The sequence below is a fragment of the Neovison vison genome, chromosome 13 (genome assembly GCF_020171115.1).
Source record: "Neovison vison isolate M4711 chromosome 13, ASM_NN_V1, whole genome shotgun sequence".
NCBI lineage: Eukaryota > Metazoa > Chordata > Mammalia > Carnivora > Mustelidae > Neogale > Neogale vison.
The window spans coordinates 31,994,431-32,010,069 of record NC_058103.1 but is presented as its reverse complement, the minus strand read 5'-3'; the positions used below and the strand labels follow the sequence as shown (position 1 = coordinate 32,010,069).

The 15,639-nt window shown below is 56.3% G+C and overlaps 1 protein-coding gene across 1 annotated transcript in view; it reads left to right on the top strand.

Annotated features, from left to right (window-relative positions):
• The window catches only part of GALNT16 (polypeptide N-acetylgalactosaminyltransferase 16), a 94,108-nt gene extending 87,679 nt beyond the window's left edge, over window positions 1–6,429 (top strand). The window contains exons 13-15 of the mRNA XM_044230173.1: window positions 265–406; window positions 1,092–1,214; window positions 4,263–6,429. Of these exons, the coding sequence (XP_044086108.1) occupies window positions 265–406; window positions 1,092–1,214; window positions 4,263–4,400 (403 nt within the window). The 3' untranslated portion in view covers window positions 4,401–6,429. The remainder of the gene's footprint in view (window positions 1–264; window positions 407–1,091; window positions 1,215–4,262) is intronic.
• Window positions 6,430–15,639: the final 9,210 nt, after the last annotated feature.

The window sequence follows — 15,639 nt, the reverse complement described above, 5'->3', positions numbered from 1 at the left end:
TTTCCCCAGGGTTCTCTCAGGCTTGGCCTCCAGGGCTGCCTCTGGGGCTCCCACAGCAGCTCAGACCCCGTGGGGCGAGGCTCAGTCTTCCCAGAGGCATCCCTGTTCCTTCTCTCCTCCCCTGCCCTCCTGCCCCTGCTGGCTAGGCTGCTCCCCAGGGCCCCTTCCCTGAGACTGAGACCAAGAGCATGGTTCCCTGGGGAGCTGACCAAGTACTGCCTGGAGAGGGCAGAAGCCAAGCCTGATTGTTCCCTTTTCTCTCAGAGTCCCTGTGAAGGAAGTACTCCCTGGCATCATTAAGCAAGGAGTTAATTGCTTGGAATCCCAGGGCCAGGACTCGGCTGGAAACTTCCTGCTTGGAATGGGGATCTGCAGAGGGTCTGCCAAGAACCCCCCAGCACCCCAGGTAAGCTGCTGAGGGCCTTGAGGTTAGAACCAGAAGGGGGGAAGGGAGCCTGGGTCATTGTCCCGGAGTTGGGGTGGGTGACGGGGGAGAGGGCTTCCCTTGGCTCATTCTCATTTTATCTCTGCTTACACCCTCCACAAGCTCACATTCCCAGGGACCACGCATACTGTGCCCCCCACACTGCTCCTTGGGTCTGCTTCTGCCACATTTCCCTTTTCCCACCTGTTGCACAGTTGCCCTCTGGATACCACCCACGTTCTCCTTGGAGGGAGAAATGCTACCCAGAGGGCACCTGGGTTCTCTCCGGGGATGTGGCTATGGTCAGCATGAAGCGTGGCCAGACATCCAAGACTCCTGTGTGTACGTGTGTGTACAACACAGGAGGGTCGTGGACTCCCCTAGCTGCCCTGGTCCTGTGTCCTGTCTCTCCCTGTCCCCCCTACCCCCCATAGCAGCCCTTGGTACATTCCGGATTGCCCTCTGCCAGCTCCAGCCAATCCTTTTATTATGGAAACTTTAAAACATATAGCAAAGTTGAAAGAACAGTACAGTGAATACCCATATACTCACTCATATTATTTAGAGAAAATTGTCCCAACAGAATATTTGTCTTATCGCTTACCTGCTCCCCTTCCCTCACCGCATCCTTCGACTTGGCCCTTCCGGTCCCTGTCTTCTCTTCTAGGCGTGGCTGTTCAGTGACCATCTCATCCAGCAGCAGGGGAAGTGCCTGACTGCCGCCTCCACCTCCGTCACCCCAGGCTCCCTGGTCCTGCTGCAGGGGTGCAACCCGAGAGAGGGCAGGCAGGTGAGTCTCCTTACCCACTGGGGTGCGCAGGCTGGGTGGCAGCTCCTGGCAGGGGAGCCCTGGGCTGAAACAGATGGACTCAAGCCCTTCCAGAGGGAGGGTCAGTCCAAGTCAGCGGCCAGGTCCAGTCCGTTGTACTCATGAGGAAACACTTCTTCGAGTAAATACTGTTAAGTGTCCATCCTGCCAGCCTGTGAGCTCCACGAGGGCAGGGGCTGTCTGGCTTGGGTCCCTAGCCCCTGACAACCACCGCAGCCCAGCTCAAGCTGGCTTTGACCAAGAGCTGGTCATGAGAGTTTTACACAGATGGTCTCACCTTACCTCGTGCCACCCCAGGGGTTTGGGCCCTTGTGCTGTCTTCGTCTTACTGGTGAGTCAACTGAGGCTTGCTGAGTTTAAGAAACAGGTGTCAGATGAAACCCAGCTGGGCAGGGATGGAGCTGAGATTCAAGGTCAGTGTGACCCCTCAGCCCACGGTCTTAACCCAGGACTTAGTAGATGCTCAGTAAGTATTTCTCTTGTGGCTGCCAGGAAAGTGAGACCCAGATACCCCGATTTCCAGGCTGGCATGACAACCTCACGTGAGCACTGCCTTTTCCCTTTGTCAAACCCTCAGTCACCCTGTCTCCATGAATCCTGGGAGACAGGCCAAGCCCACCCCTCTGGGGAGAAACTGACGAGAAAGGATATCCCTTGCTCAGGATATGCAGCGGCCAGTGGCAGAGTCAGCCCCCTTCCTGGCTGGGGGGCAGGGGGGAGCCCTCTGCTCAAGGAATGGGACATAAAGGCCAGAGGTCTGCTCCAGCCCTTCCACTGCCCACACCGCCCGGGAGCCTTCTCCGTGCTTGACCCTGGCCAGCCAGCGGGACGGTGGAGGGCTGAAGAGAGGGCCTGAAGAGAGCTGCGGGTTTCCTCTCACCCTTTTCCTGTTTGCCTGGGTCAGCTCTTTCTTTAGGGATGACTGGCAACTTGCTATGCCGTTTGGAAAAGCAGCCAGATTCCCCTCCCTCCAGCCTCTGAGTGTGTGTGTGTGTGTGTGTGAGAAAGAGAGAGAGAGAGAGAGAGAGATCGATCTGCTGGCTGGGCCTGTTGGACCCTTCTGACATGTTTCTGACTGGCAGATGACATCTGTCCTGCTCCCTCGGGCTGCCTGCCCTCCGCCCCTGCCCTGCAATGAGGGATGGCCTCAGGTTCTTCTTCACTGAGGGCAGCAGACCTCTCCAAGGGTCAGGCTTTGAGCCCACTTGCACCCCTCCTTGCCGAGGACAAGCGAGGAAGTAGCTCCTGGGAAGGCCCCCACTTCCATAATTCCCTGGAGCTCCATCTACTCTGCTCCTGCAAGGCCTGCCAGGCCCCCTGCTGCATCTGCCCCCCCCCCCCCGGGCCCTCTCCTCCCAGAGGATAGGAGGAGTGGGTCTCCCATGCTGGGGCCTTCCAAAGCTAGGCCTCCCTTCTTGGTCCACCTCCAGCTTCCACGACCACTGGGCATCATGAATCCGAGCGGCTCTGTGTCCAGGAGCTAATAGGACGGAGTCAGCAGGCCCCAGCACCCTCACCTCTCTGAGCCTCGGTCTCCTCCTTGCCTGCCTTACAAGGCGCCTGCAGGAACAGAGGCTGAGGAGATGGGAGAGGGCCGTGAGGGGCACTGTTTCTCTGACCAGGCCCAGGCCTGAGTGTCCGGGAGAGTGCTCAGTGGCACAGGTAGAAAGTGAGAATCCCGTGGTTCGGGGAGTACCTCTGGGGATCAGGTGATCCCTTCACTCATCCTCACATTCCCACTTTATAAATAACACTGTGCTGGGTCTCTGCCCGTGCTTGGGAATGGAAGGCTCCTGTTGGCCATGGGCAGAAAGGAGGACAGGGTCCAGCGAAGCCCAGGAGAGCGGGGAGCATGGTCAGCCCCTCCCGGGAGGTCGGGGACTAGAAGAGCACAAAGCAATAGGATACTGTGAGTTCCAGAGGGACCAAGGCCCTGTCCTACGCACCGCCCAACTTTTAGGCCAGGGACCCCTCTCCCCTAGGGCTGCATGGGCACCCCACAGGCCCACATTCCCAGGGGGAGTCCGCACCGCCCACCTTCCCTCCCAAGTCAGTTCGCTTCTCTGCCCACCCCAACCCCTGCAGCCCTAGGCCTGGCCCTACCCCCACAGAGCTGGGGAGTGGGGAGTGGGGGGGATGGGGGCTCCTCCCTTCCTATACCGAACAGGCAGGATACAGGGAGAGGAGAGATGGACAGACAGATCTCTCTATTTATATTTCCCTGAGCCTTGAAGCCTGGACCAGCCTCTCCTCTCCTCCCCTGAGTCTTCCAAAGGACACTCTGTCCTCCACCCAGGCACCCCCAGATGTTCCACAGGAACACCTCTTTCCCCTTCATCAGGTCTGGAGAAGGGGAGGCCCAGGAGAATACCATAACGAGGACCCCAGGCCTCCCACCATCCCGCAGACCCTACTCCTCATCACTGCAGATAAGGTGGCCGGGGCCGACCCGTACGGTTCTTGGCCACCTGCCGCACGGTTCCAGGCCAGGCCGGAAGCTCTGAGCTGCGGGGAGAGGAAGTCTTGTGGGAGGAAGATATAGACTCATGTGCCCACAGGGAGGAGTGGGGTGTGCTGCAGGGGTGGGGCTAGCCATCCTGGGCAGGGCCTGGGGAAACAGAGAGCAAGAGCCCCACCTCTTGGAGGGAGCAGCAGCTTTGCCCGGAGCTGCCCTAGGCCACACAAGAAACAGGGCCCAGGTCTAAAAGGAAGCTAGAAACGCACATTTTCATGGGACAATGAAGCCCAATTTCAAATAGACACTGGGCAGGCCCAACGAAATACAGATTCATTTGGCCCACAGACCTTGATGTAGACTTCTGCTGAGCTATGGAAGCAAGCGTGCATCAGAAGGGAAGGGGTTTAAGGCTGCATGGGGGGTCAGGGAGCTCTTGTGTCAGGGACATGGCGGGGCATTGTCCTGGGGATAGGCCCCTTACATCCATGCAAAACGAAGTTCTGGACATTATTGTTAATCTTTGTGTTTTTCTCCCCTGTTCTTCCCCCCAGAGATGGAGGAGAAAAGCCTCTTTCATCCAGCACTCGGTCAGCGGCCTCTGCCTGGAGGCCAAGCCCGCCCAGCTGGTGGCCAGCAAGTGCCAGGCCGACGCCCCGGCCCAGCAGTGGCAGCTGCTGCCGCACACATGACGGTAGCCCCGGGCCTCCTGGACCTTTTGCATGAGACTTCGGGACCGGAAGCGGGTTAGGGTGGGGGAGTGTAAAGCCGTTCCCATCTCCTCACATTTCTGCCGGACTCATCAGCAAACACCCCTGCCAAGACACACGTCTCTCCAAAGCTTGTTTGGGGTGGGCGCGGGGAAGCAGGCCCCAGTGCGCTGGCTGCCAGCCTGGCCTTGCCCCAGAAGAGAAGGTCAGGATGCTGGACTGCTGCTGGACAGAGACTGGGCAGACCCCCACCCCCACCCCCTGGCCCTTTGTCCCCTTCCCTTCACCCTCCTGGGGTCCCGGACAGTGTTTGGGGGGCCGTCCCCCATTGGCTGGGGAGAGCAAGGACAGAAGCCCGCACGGGGCCCCTCCTGGGTCAAGGGCCTACCTGTGGGTTCGGCATGAGAGGAGACTGTGGACAACATGGATGGGGAGGCTGAGGGCTGGACGAGAGGCAGCCTGAACGCAAGTGGAGAACAGGAAGCAGGTGAGAAGTTCAGTGGCCTGTCCTAGGCAGGTGCTGGGTTGAGTGTGGGAGGGATGGGATCTGGAGCAAAGGATGGATAATTTGCAGAAGGACATGGATGGAAAAGCAGCAAAGCACCAGAAGAGTTAGTTTCTTCCCAACAAGCTATCGTTCCTCCCAGGCTGTGTCAGTCCCTGGGCATTGTGCCCTCCCTGTGCTCTGGTCTCTACATTCCTACCAGAAGCTGCAAGAGCCTTCATGGGCAGCCTTGGGACCCGGTTTATGAAACAGATCCCATTTCTGTTTGGCCGTGTGTCAGGCCAAGACCTCTTTCTTGGGCCTTAAGACTGCTGGGGCCGTGTCCCCTCCGCCTGGGCCCATGGTGATGACCTGGTGAGGGCCGGCAGCCACCACACACCACAGGAACAGCCCCATCCTTGTTCAGGCCTTTGGACTCCTGCCTTCTCAAAAGCTTTCACCTCTGTAAATACAGCAATGGGATGTTGAAGTGGCTGGTAAGAACAGGACCTCCCTTCTGGAGCTAAACATTCCCCAAGACTTGGGCAGTAAGTCGTGGAGCCTAAGCCTCATGCATACCCCTCCCCACTGCAGGACGGAGGCCTGGGAAAGGGTGGGTTCCCACAGTGCAGGGGGAGGCTGGCAGGTGGCTCCTGTCTGTGTGCAGAGCCCCTAGTTCCTTCTCACCGCCACTGGGCCCACAGCCTGGTCTTGGAAACGTCCCTGCTATTTCCCATTTCCTCTTCCCCAACCCTGGTTCTCAGGCATTGTGAGCTTTGGCAAAAGATCAAGAGTGTGCGGATCCCTGGGTATCTCCTTCCCAAAGCAAATCAGCCTGGGGCTTCTAGGGAGTTCATGGATTCCAGAGGGCCTGGGATGCTCCTGAAATTGTCCTCCAAATCGTGCGTGTGTGTGCATATGTGCATCTCCTGGGGAGAGGGTCCACGGATCGTCCCAGCTTCTTGCCGAGGTTCGTGATCCCCAAAGGGACTGAGCCTCTGCTCTGGACTGAAGTGACACCACGGCCCCCACCCACCCACCCCGGCTGAGCTGCCCTTCTCCCTCCCTGGCATTCCTAGACTGCTAGTTCCTGCTCCCCAACGTGGCCCTCAGGCCAGCAGCCCCACCATGGGGGCTTCCTCTCAACCCCCCCCAGCTCTCACCAGGCCCCCTCAAGCAATGCTCCTGGGCCCCAGTACGGGGCCACCATCTCCCATCCTCTGTCACTGTGTTTCCTCCACCCCCATCTGTTGTGCGCGTCCCCCCACAGGATGCATGGACCCTTGGGGATGGGGAGGGGAGCATGGCTTCCCTCTTTGAATGTAAGGGGGACGCTGCTGGGAGAAGCCCCTGAGAGCCCCCTCCTTCCCGGTGGTCAGAGTGCACCTGTCAGCCATCCTTCGTGGGACTCAGCCCTGTTCTGTTCTTGCTTTTCCTCTTCTTGACCAAAGCATGTGCCACTTGTTGTCCCTGAGGGCCTCATCTTTATAAAACACACACCTGGAATAAAACCACTTCTCACACGTGCACGTGCACCGGTGCCTTTCTCTCTTACTCCAAGCCACCCTCCCCCGCCTCATGCGCAAGTTGGGGCCTTGATGGTGTGAAACTGAAACTGAAGGTGCTCGGGTCTCACCCCCTCCCATACCTGACAGCCTGTTCCTCTGCATGTCAGGGTGTCCTGGATGCAGCTCCGGGAAGGGGACCAGCAGGTGTTCCTGCTGCTGCGGCAGCCTGGGACCAGAGGCCCGCTCCGGCTCCATGGCCTCATCACAGGAGCCTACTTGGGGCTTTGAATTGGAAGCCACAGGGCTTTTCCTGAATGCCTGCTTTTTGCCAACCCTCTCTCCTTCCCTGGGTGACAGCCCTGACCTCACAGAACTGCTCACCCCCGCCTCTACCACACAAGAAGGCAGTGGGGAAATGCAGGTAGGAATCTTCCTGGGTAGAATCAGCAAAATAATTCCAGAAAGAGTCCTATCAGCCCAGCCTTGTTGATTGGGTAGCAGATGCTCTGCCTAATGTTTCCATGGAAACCAGCGGAAAGCCCCCCCAGCACTCCTGTGAGCAGAAGCTGAGCCTTCCCAGGTAAAAATAAACGCTGCCTTGGCGCACATGTGCACTGTGGCGGGCAGGCTCCCTGTCCTTCCCTGCGTGCAGCCGTTTCTGCCCCCCGCCCCCACTTCAGCTCAGGGCCGCTCTTTTGGGGTTCCCAGAACTTCTGACCACCATGCTCCAGGCTGATGACCATTCCAAGCACACAGTGTGGCCGCAGAGCCCAGCTTGGGCTGACTGGACATAGGTAACAATTCACTAAAGACTCTGGCTGTAGTCTCTGTCTATCTGACCATCCTCTCAAGGAACACATCCCATTGCCCACCTTCTCAGGCCTCTGTCCTGGCCAAGCTGGGCCAGCTCCCCACATTCCTTCTGTTTTCCTTCCCAGCCTCCAAGGGCTCTGGTGCTGCTTCTCCTGAGTCCTGCTCTCTTGCCTCCTCCAAACCTACTTCTCTGAAGTCCCATTTTTCTCTTCCACCCCGACAGGTGGGGAAGGCAGAAGGGACACGGGCATGAAGCCAGCCTCCCTTTTACCCAGGAGGGAAGGGTGCCTCTGTCCTTGGGCCTCTGTGACTTGCCTTCGGTTTTTCCCAGAGGCTTACCCCGCTCCCCCCAGGAGAGGGCTTCCATCTGCAATTGGGAGAGATAACATGGGCAACACCTGTCTTCCAAGGTTCCGGCACCCCAGGCCTGTGGACAATCTTCCATCACCGAGCAGGGTGTGGTCCTCCCCACGGTCCTTGGTGTGTCCCTGCAGTGGTTGGGTCTGTTTCCCCCAGGGGGAGGGAGGGGTCCAGGCAGCTTCTCAGCTGAAAAGGTCTTCACTGCTGGGCAAAGAGCTCAGGTGAGGCAGGTAGGGGCCCTATCCTGGGCCCACAGCCGGGCTGTGTGCCGCCAGGACGGTGAAGGCTCCAGAGCCATCTGAGGACAGCCTCTGCCCTGGGACTTGGCCCCATGAAGTATGAGGAAGTTTATAGATGGAGTGTGGACCCCAAGGCCCTTGTCAGCCAGTCTGTCCCCACTCTGCCCTGTGGCCATGTGGTCTTGAGTCCCTCCCGTCATCTCTCAGCTTTGGGTTCCTCACCTGGAGGAAGGAGTTACTCTTAGCCCTGGAGGGGTTTTGTGGGGAATGATTAATTCCACAAGGGCAAAGAAAGCATCTCTCTAAAAGCCTAGTAAACATGGATTCATGCCGCTATTAATAAACATTTTTGGAGTGCCTTCTACGTACTATGTACTTTACCAGGGGTGATGACACAAACATAAACCAGAAATTATCTCTGCCCTTAAGAACATTCTAGCAGAGGACATGGACAAAGAACCAGGCTCCTTGGATACCACATGATAAAAGCCACAGGGAAGGCAGGAACTATGGGGGCAACAAGGAGAGGCCTCTTGCTGGGGGCTGGGGGCCAGGAGTCCTGGTGCTCCCTGGACAGCTGCATATGACCTTCTGGGCAATGCCTGCTTGGGCTGGGCGGAGGGCGAGCTGGGTGTGGCGTGGTGCGAGCTAGTCATGCTAGCCGAGCTGGTGGCTTGGCAGGTATTGTGGAATTGCCTGGGCTCGTCACCTCAGTGTACACAGCACCGTGGGGATATAGACCAGCCTATAATCACAGAAGGATTCTAGAAGGAAGCTGTGGCAGCCGTTTACACCCAAACAGATAAACCCTTTGCTTCTTTTTTTTTTTTTTTTAAAGATTTTATTTATTTATTTGAGAGAGAGAGACAGTGAGAGAGAACATGAGCGAGGAGAAGGTCAGAGAGAGAAGCAGACTCCCCATGGAGCTGGGAGCCTGATGTGGGACTCGATCCCGGGACTCCAGGATCACGCCCTGAGCCGAAGGCAGTCGTCCAACCAACTGAGCCACCCAGGCGCCCCGACCCTTTGCTTCTTGAGCTAATGACCATTCCTCCAGGGTTTAGTCTTCTTTGGTGAGGCCAGAGGAAAGGATGGGGAAATATTTGGTGGCCTGGAGAACTGGGAGGTTCTTACCTGGAGAGAATGAATACAAATAACCAGGTGGTGTTCCAGAAAGACTTGTTTTCTCCTTCCTCCTCGGTTGGGCTTATCCCTGGTGCACTCAAGCCATCTGAAAATCGAGCCTGTCTCTCAATAATTTGTCTTTCAAATAAATGTCTCACAAGATTCGACCCCCAGATAAGCTGTGGCAATCACAGGAGGTGCTTGTAGGCATGTTTGTCTCCAGGGTACCACTCCCCACCTGCTGACTCGGAATTTCCTTGTATGCCCTGCAGTCTCAGTGATACAGATGCCCCTAGGCTCTGCGACCCTCTATAGCAGGAGGGACACCTGGAGGCTCAGGGAGGAGGAGCCACGCAGGGGGTAGTCAAGATGAGCCCCAGCTCTGGAGCACCTGGGTGGCTCAGTGGGTTAAAGCCTCTGCCTTTGGCTCAGGTCATGATCTTAGGGTCCTGGGATTGAGCCCCGCATCAGGCTCTCTGCTCAGCTGAGAGTCTGCTTCCCTTCCTCTCTCTCTGCCTGCTTCTCTGCCTACTTGTGATCTCTGTCTGATAATCTTTGAAAAAAATAAGATGGGCCCCGGCTCTGGACTGACTACTCCAGTACTCAACCTCACTGCGAGCAGGAGAAGCCAAGAGGAAGGGAGGCCACTGCCATGCTCCTTACTAGCAGAAGGCTGTAGGAGCTGGATATCTGAGCCAGAACGGGCCCCTGAGGAGAGCAGGGATGGAGGGATGCCCCTAGCTAGGACACTTCATCTGAACAAGAAACCAGGGCTGGCAGGAGAGTCTGGGGTTCTAGGTCCAGAACAGGACCAGGAGGGAAACGTCTCCGGATGTGGTGGCTTGGGCCTCCCCTGGGCCTCTCCCCATCAGCCCCCGCTGAAGTCCCCAGCTGAGTCAGAGGCAGCTTGCTGAAGTGTGGGTGGTCCTTAGGCCCCACAGCAGTCTCAGACACCGCCACCCACGTTGGCAAGGGCGGCCCTCGCCCAGGGATGACCGCTCCCCAGAGCCTCGTTCTCTGTGGCAGTAGGAGAGCGGGGAAAGGTAAGGTTAGATCGGGTCATAGTGAGAGGTGGGAGCAGGAGGTGGAGCAGCAGAGCGGCCCCAAGGGGCTTTCTCCTGGGTATACAGTGCCACCTTAGCCCCGTCCATGCTCACATCCTGCAGCCGTCGGGTGGAGACTGATGGCCTCTTGCGTTACAGGGGATGGCCGGCAGGTGAGCAGGCTCTGGGCAGAGGTCTGAAGTCCTCAGGGATGCCTCTTGTGGATCGTGCAGTCTCTTACCCCTGTGGCATCTTCACCATGAACGTCACTGAGCCCACGATGATGTGCTGAGCGCCAACCCCAGAGGATATACAATGGGCTCAGAGAGTCCTGCAAACCCCCAACAGTCAACGCTGTCCACTACTAGACACCGGACAGCCAGGCCAACCTCAGCTCCTGCCCTGTGTCCTTCATCCTGTGATCCAGCCACACTCACCTGTGACATTTCTGGAAGCTGCTTTCTGCCTTCTCTTGCCTGTGACTGCTGCTCCCTCCACTCTCCATCTTGTCATCTCCATGGGTCGATGCTCCCCGTTTTTCCAGTCACATGGCTGCTTCCACAAGGAAACATTCCCAGGTCTCCCCCTTGTCTGAGGGCATCCCTCCAATGTGTTTCTTCAATGTCTTGGATGTTCCGTCCAGCCGCAGTGCTCACTGTCCTCCATTTGCTGTGATGAGGACTTGTCCTCTCGGGTCCTTATTTGTCCTCTCTTTGCGGTCGCGCTGGAGCTCTTGGATAACAGACACGTGTCTGTTCCCAGCAGCCACAGTTCTGAGCCTGGCTCTCAGAATCACAGTAAATGCTGGCTTGCCAAATGAATGAACTCACAGATTCTCCCTGGGCTGTGTCTTTGTTTTGTTTTGTTTTAGTGACAAGGCATTTTTACATTTAGGAATTAGGACAATGCATACAGAAAGTCCCCAGTCCATATTTGTTCATTTCCCCCCTCCGGATAAGCTTGAGATCTTCACGGCTCTACCCTTCCTAGTTAGTTGTCTCCAAGCCCTCAACAGTGAGGTGCTGGTGATGCCGTGGGCTGCCACAGATGGAGCGTTTCCTGGGTACCCCAAACTTGATACTGCTACAGGTATTGGTCCCTGACGCCCCTGTGAGGGAAGTCCTGGTGCACCTACTTCCTGGATGAGGGAGCAGGGGTTTGGTCAGAAGAAACTTGCCCGGGTGCCTGGGTGGCTCAGTGGGTTAAACCGCTGCCTTCGGCTCAGGTCATGATCTCAGGGTCCTGGGATCGAGTCCCGCATCGGGCTCTCTGCTCGGCAGGGAAAATGCTTCCACCTCTCTCTCTCTCTGCCTGCCTCTCTGCCTACTTGTTCTCTCTCTCTGTCAAATAAATAAATAAAATCTTTAAAAAAAAAAAAAAAAGAAGAAGAAGAAGAAGAAACTTGCCCAAGGACAATAGCAAGATTTGAACTCGGTGCCAGAGAAGCGAGCGTTGTGTGGGCCCACAGAGCAGCAGCATCAGCACCATCCGGGAACCTACTAGCCATGCAAACTCTTGGGCCCCACTCAGACCTACTAAATTAGAAACCCGCCCCAAGAGGCTTCTTTTTTTTTTTTTTTTTAAGATTTTATTTATTTATTTGACAGAGAGAGATCACAGTAGGCAGAGGCAGGCAGAGAGAGAGAAGGGGGAAGCAGGCTCCCTGCTGAGCAGAGAGCCCGATGTGGGGCTCGATCCCAGGACCCTGAGATCATGACCCGAGTCGAAGGCGGAGGCTTTAACCCACTGAGCCACCCAGGCGCCCCCCGAGGCTTCTGAGGTTCACTGGAGTCTGAGAGTCACTGGTTTGGTGACTAGGATGGGTCCTGGTCCCCTGACTGGAGGGCATGGGGCACCACCTGGCACAGAGCCCTGGCTGTGATGGATCTCTGGGGTGGGTGGGGGGGTTGGTCAGAGACAACGGCCAAGGCTCACTGCTGAGTCCCTTGCCCCATGCCAACCTTGCTCTGTGTGATTTATGAGTTTCTGTCCCAACAGCAGCCACAGACGGCTGACATGTTTGTAGATGAGCTCTCCCACCCCAGAAGGTTCATTAGTCAAGGCCTCAGTAGTGGTGCGCCCGCCAGCCTGCAGGATGGGCAGACGTTCTATTGTGAGTGATGTGGCTCAGTCGTTTCTAGGGACCCCCTGAGCGGTGACGTTCACGTACTCACCAGTTGCTGAGCCTCCCACATGTTCACTGGCTCCTCACAGCAGCTCTGGTGTGCTGCTGGCTGAGGATTCTCATTACTCCTCCATTTACGAGTTGGGAAACTGAAGCCCAGAGAGGCCAGCACACCTGCCCATGATTACCCGAGCCGGAAGGGTTAGAGCCGGGATTTGAGATCACGACGTCCGCCGCAGGCTCCCTGCCCTGCACCGTGCTTTACTGCCTTTCACGTCTGAGCTCACAGCCTCGTACCAGCACCGACACTCGTGTATTGTGCTGTCCCTGCCTTGCATTGCGGAAATGGAGGCCCCTTGCAAAGCTCTCAGTCTCAGCCCAGAGTCCAAGGCGTGGATCCCGCTGCCCGACAACCTTTCACAGCTGATTGTGGACGCCGGAAGGCAGGCGTGGCCGGGGCTGGCTCATCACCTACATGAGCGGCCCATGAGCCCCAGGTCACAGGCAGGGAATCAGGAGCACCAGATGCCATTGACCGGAGAACGCGACCGTCCCTTTCACAGCGACAAAAGCAATGGCTGCTGGCTCTGCCCGCCACAGGGTACCTTCTCCAGAGCTCAGAGAGGTGAGACCCTCCGCAGAACCGGGCCCCATGGGCTCAGGGCTGCTTTGCTGCACTGACTGCTTTCTCTCTGTGCGCCGGCCGGGGCTCTTGTTTTCCAAACGCATTCTTTCTCCTTGGACACTAGCCTTGTGCTTGCGCAGGTTGCTTCTCCTTCTGCAGGTCCGCCACTTTGGCTCTATCCCCTTATGGCAGGGAGTGGAGGGTGCCTCGTGAAGCCCAGGGGCTCACCCACACTTTGTACTGGGAGCCTGGGTCTCTGTGTGCTCATCCGGCAGCTGGGCTGATTTTAAATTTACTCTATGCAAACGAGTCCATTCCAGTTACTTTTGGCTGATTGACTGGGTGCCGGTAGAGGTGAAAGGGAGAGTTGTAGCCTTGCAGTAGGAGAACATTCACTCCAGCTCTGGCCCAGCCATCCATGAGCTGGGTGACCTCCGCCAAGCCACCCAGACTTCCTGAACCACAGCATCCTCAGCTGAAAAATGGGGCTGACGTGGGGGAAGGTGAGATGAGAATATGTGTGTGCTCAGGCCTTGGAAACTGGAAAGTGTGGGCCGCGGTCTGGGAGCCACGAGGGAGCGTTTCTCTGACCCTGGGGCAGGCTGTGGATTTCCTCAGATTTTCTGAGGACATGCACTAGCCATCAGAGCTCAGTCATGCGGGCCTGCAGGGGTGGGGAACTAACTAGGAAAGACGACTTCAGACTAGTGGGGTAAGAACAGGATGGGAGCCAGAAGGGAGACTGAGGCAGGAAGAGTAGCTCTCTCTGAGGTCTTCAGAGCAGAGCTGCCCCCTCTCACCCGCATCCCCCACCCAACATGGAGTAGATCTCATGGGGCCTGCCCCACAGAGCAGAGGAGCTGGGGACTGGGCTGACTGTCCTCACCCAGGGCCTCTGTCTGTGGAGGACACACAGGATGAGGCCTGGACTCTCAGAAGACCTCAGGGAGGATGACCAAGTCACACTGTAGAGAAGGCCCCACAGATGCTTGTCAACGACACGGAGAACGCCATGGTTGGGAGCCCCCTTCCTGGCCCAGGGTTCAACCCACAAGCAGGACAGAAAGAGCCCGGGCTATGGAGTCCAACCTAGAGCTGAAGCCTGGCTGTTTCTGCTAGTAGCTGGGCCACACGTGGCAAGTGACCTTCCCTTTCCCAACCTCAGTCCTCTCACTGGAGAAACAGGGAGACCACCACCCACTTCTTAGGCGTGTTGTGAAATTTGACGAGCTGACAGTTGTGGAGGCGTTGGAGTAAAGAAAGAAAGGGGGGGCACAGTGGTGAGAGGAGTGTCCACCCTCTTTGAGGGGATATTTGTCTTTTCACAGCTGGACCACCAGACCGTCACACACAGAATACGGTCATTAAGTGTTTGTGAATGAATGAATGAGGTAGCGAATGAATGAATGAATGAAGCTCTGTGTGAGGCAAATGCGTCTCCCTGGAAGGCCTTGACTCCAGGCTTAGCCCCAGCCCTTGCCCAGGGTCCCCAGGACTGCAAAGGGAGTATTCAAGATAGATATTCAAGATATTCAAGATAGATATTCAAGATAGGTATTCAAGATAGATCCACGTTAGCCTAGTTAACTTTTTTTTTTTTTTAAAGGTTTTATTTATTTATTTGACAGAGAGAGATCACAAGCAGGCAGAGAGGCAGGCAGAGAGAGGAGGAAGCAGGCTCCCTGCTGAGCAGAGAGCCCAATGCGGGCCTCGATCCCAGGACCCTGAGATCATGACCTGAGCCGAAGGCAGCGGCTTAACCCACTGAGCCACCCAGGCGCCCATAGCCTAGTTAACTTTTTAAAAATTTTTATTTATTAGACCAAGAGAGAGCACACGAGTAGGGAGAGAGGCAGGCAGAGAGAGAGAGAGGGAAGCAGGCTGCCTGCTGAGCAGAGAGCCCTGATGTGGGGCTCAATCCCAGGACCCCAAGATCATGACCTGAGCCGAAGGCAGAGGCTTAACCAACTGAGCCACCCAGGTGCCCCTAGCCTAGTTAACTTTGCAGACTGACAAGTCCCGGCAGGCAAGAAACTGAGAGCTGGGCAAATAGGTGTCCTTTACAGGCAAGCGTGCCGAAGACCATCCCTTAGATTCTCCACCCCCATCCCTACCCCCTGGGTCAAGGGCCTTCCTAGAGGTTCTTTGAGCGTCTGCGCTGCTGCCTTTGACGGTGAGTCACGGTCGTGTTGGAGGGGCTCGTGTTCTCCTATACTCCCACTAACCTGCAAACTGCGTAAAGAAAAAGATGTGTCCACAGCGCCTAGTACAGGCCAAGCACCTGTCAGCTGCTCAGTAACTGTGTGTTGAGTGAATAAAGGAGTCTAATAAAACTTGCTATTCTCCTTGAGGGCCCAGACGCTCAGGTCTTGGAACAGGACTTGGGATGCATAGCAGTTTGCTCTCAGCTTTCTCTTCTAATCTTGCTGTTGATTCGGGTTTTTAAAGAATCGGGTGAGGTCTGACCAGTGAAAATTCCTTTTCATCAGTCACAGGAGACCCAGCATTTGCAAGTTAATGCGAGATCCGTGCCTGATTAAACAATGCATGTGAGGACAAGGGGAAACAGCAGAGAGGATGTGGCAAATTCAGATGGGGATGCCCAGACCTGGGGAGAAAAGTGCCTTACATACTAATGAACGTGTCAAAGGCTAAGGCAGTGAAAACTGCAGCTTTGGGATTATCAAAGGTTTTAGTTTAACCTGACAGCAGAGAGAAAGGACGAAGGCTTCTCTGCGTACCAAGCTGTGGTCTTCCTGAAGCTTTTTGGGCCGGGGCCAGGTCTCAGCTCAGAATACGGAGTCTTTAGTTTATTTGCATACAAATTGCTAACATCAACAAAGTCTTTGCTCAAGCAATTTTTAAGTACAATGTTATTGCTTCCCTGAAGGCTATAACT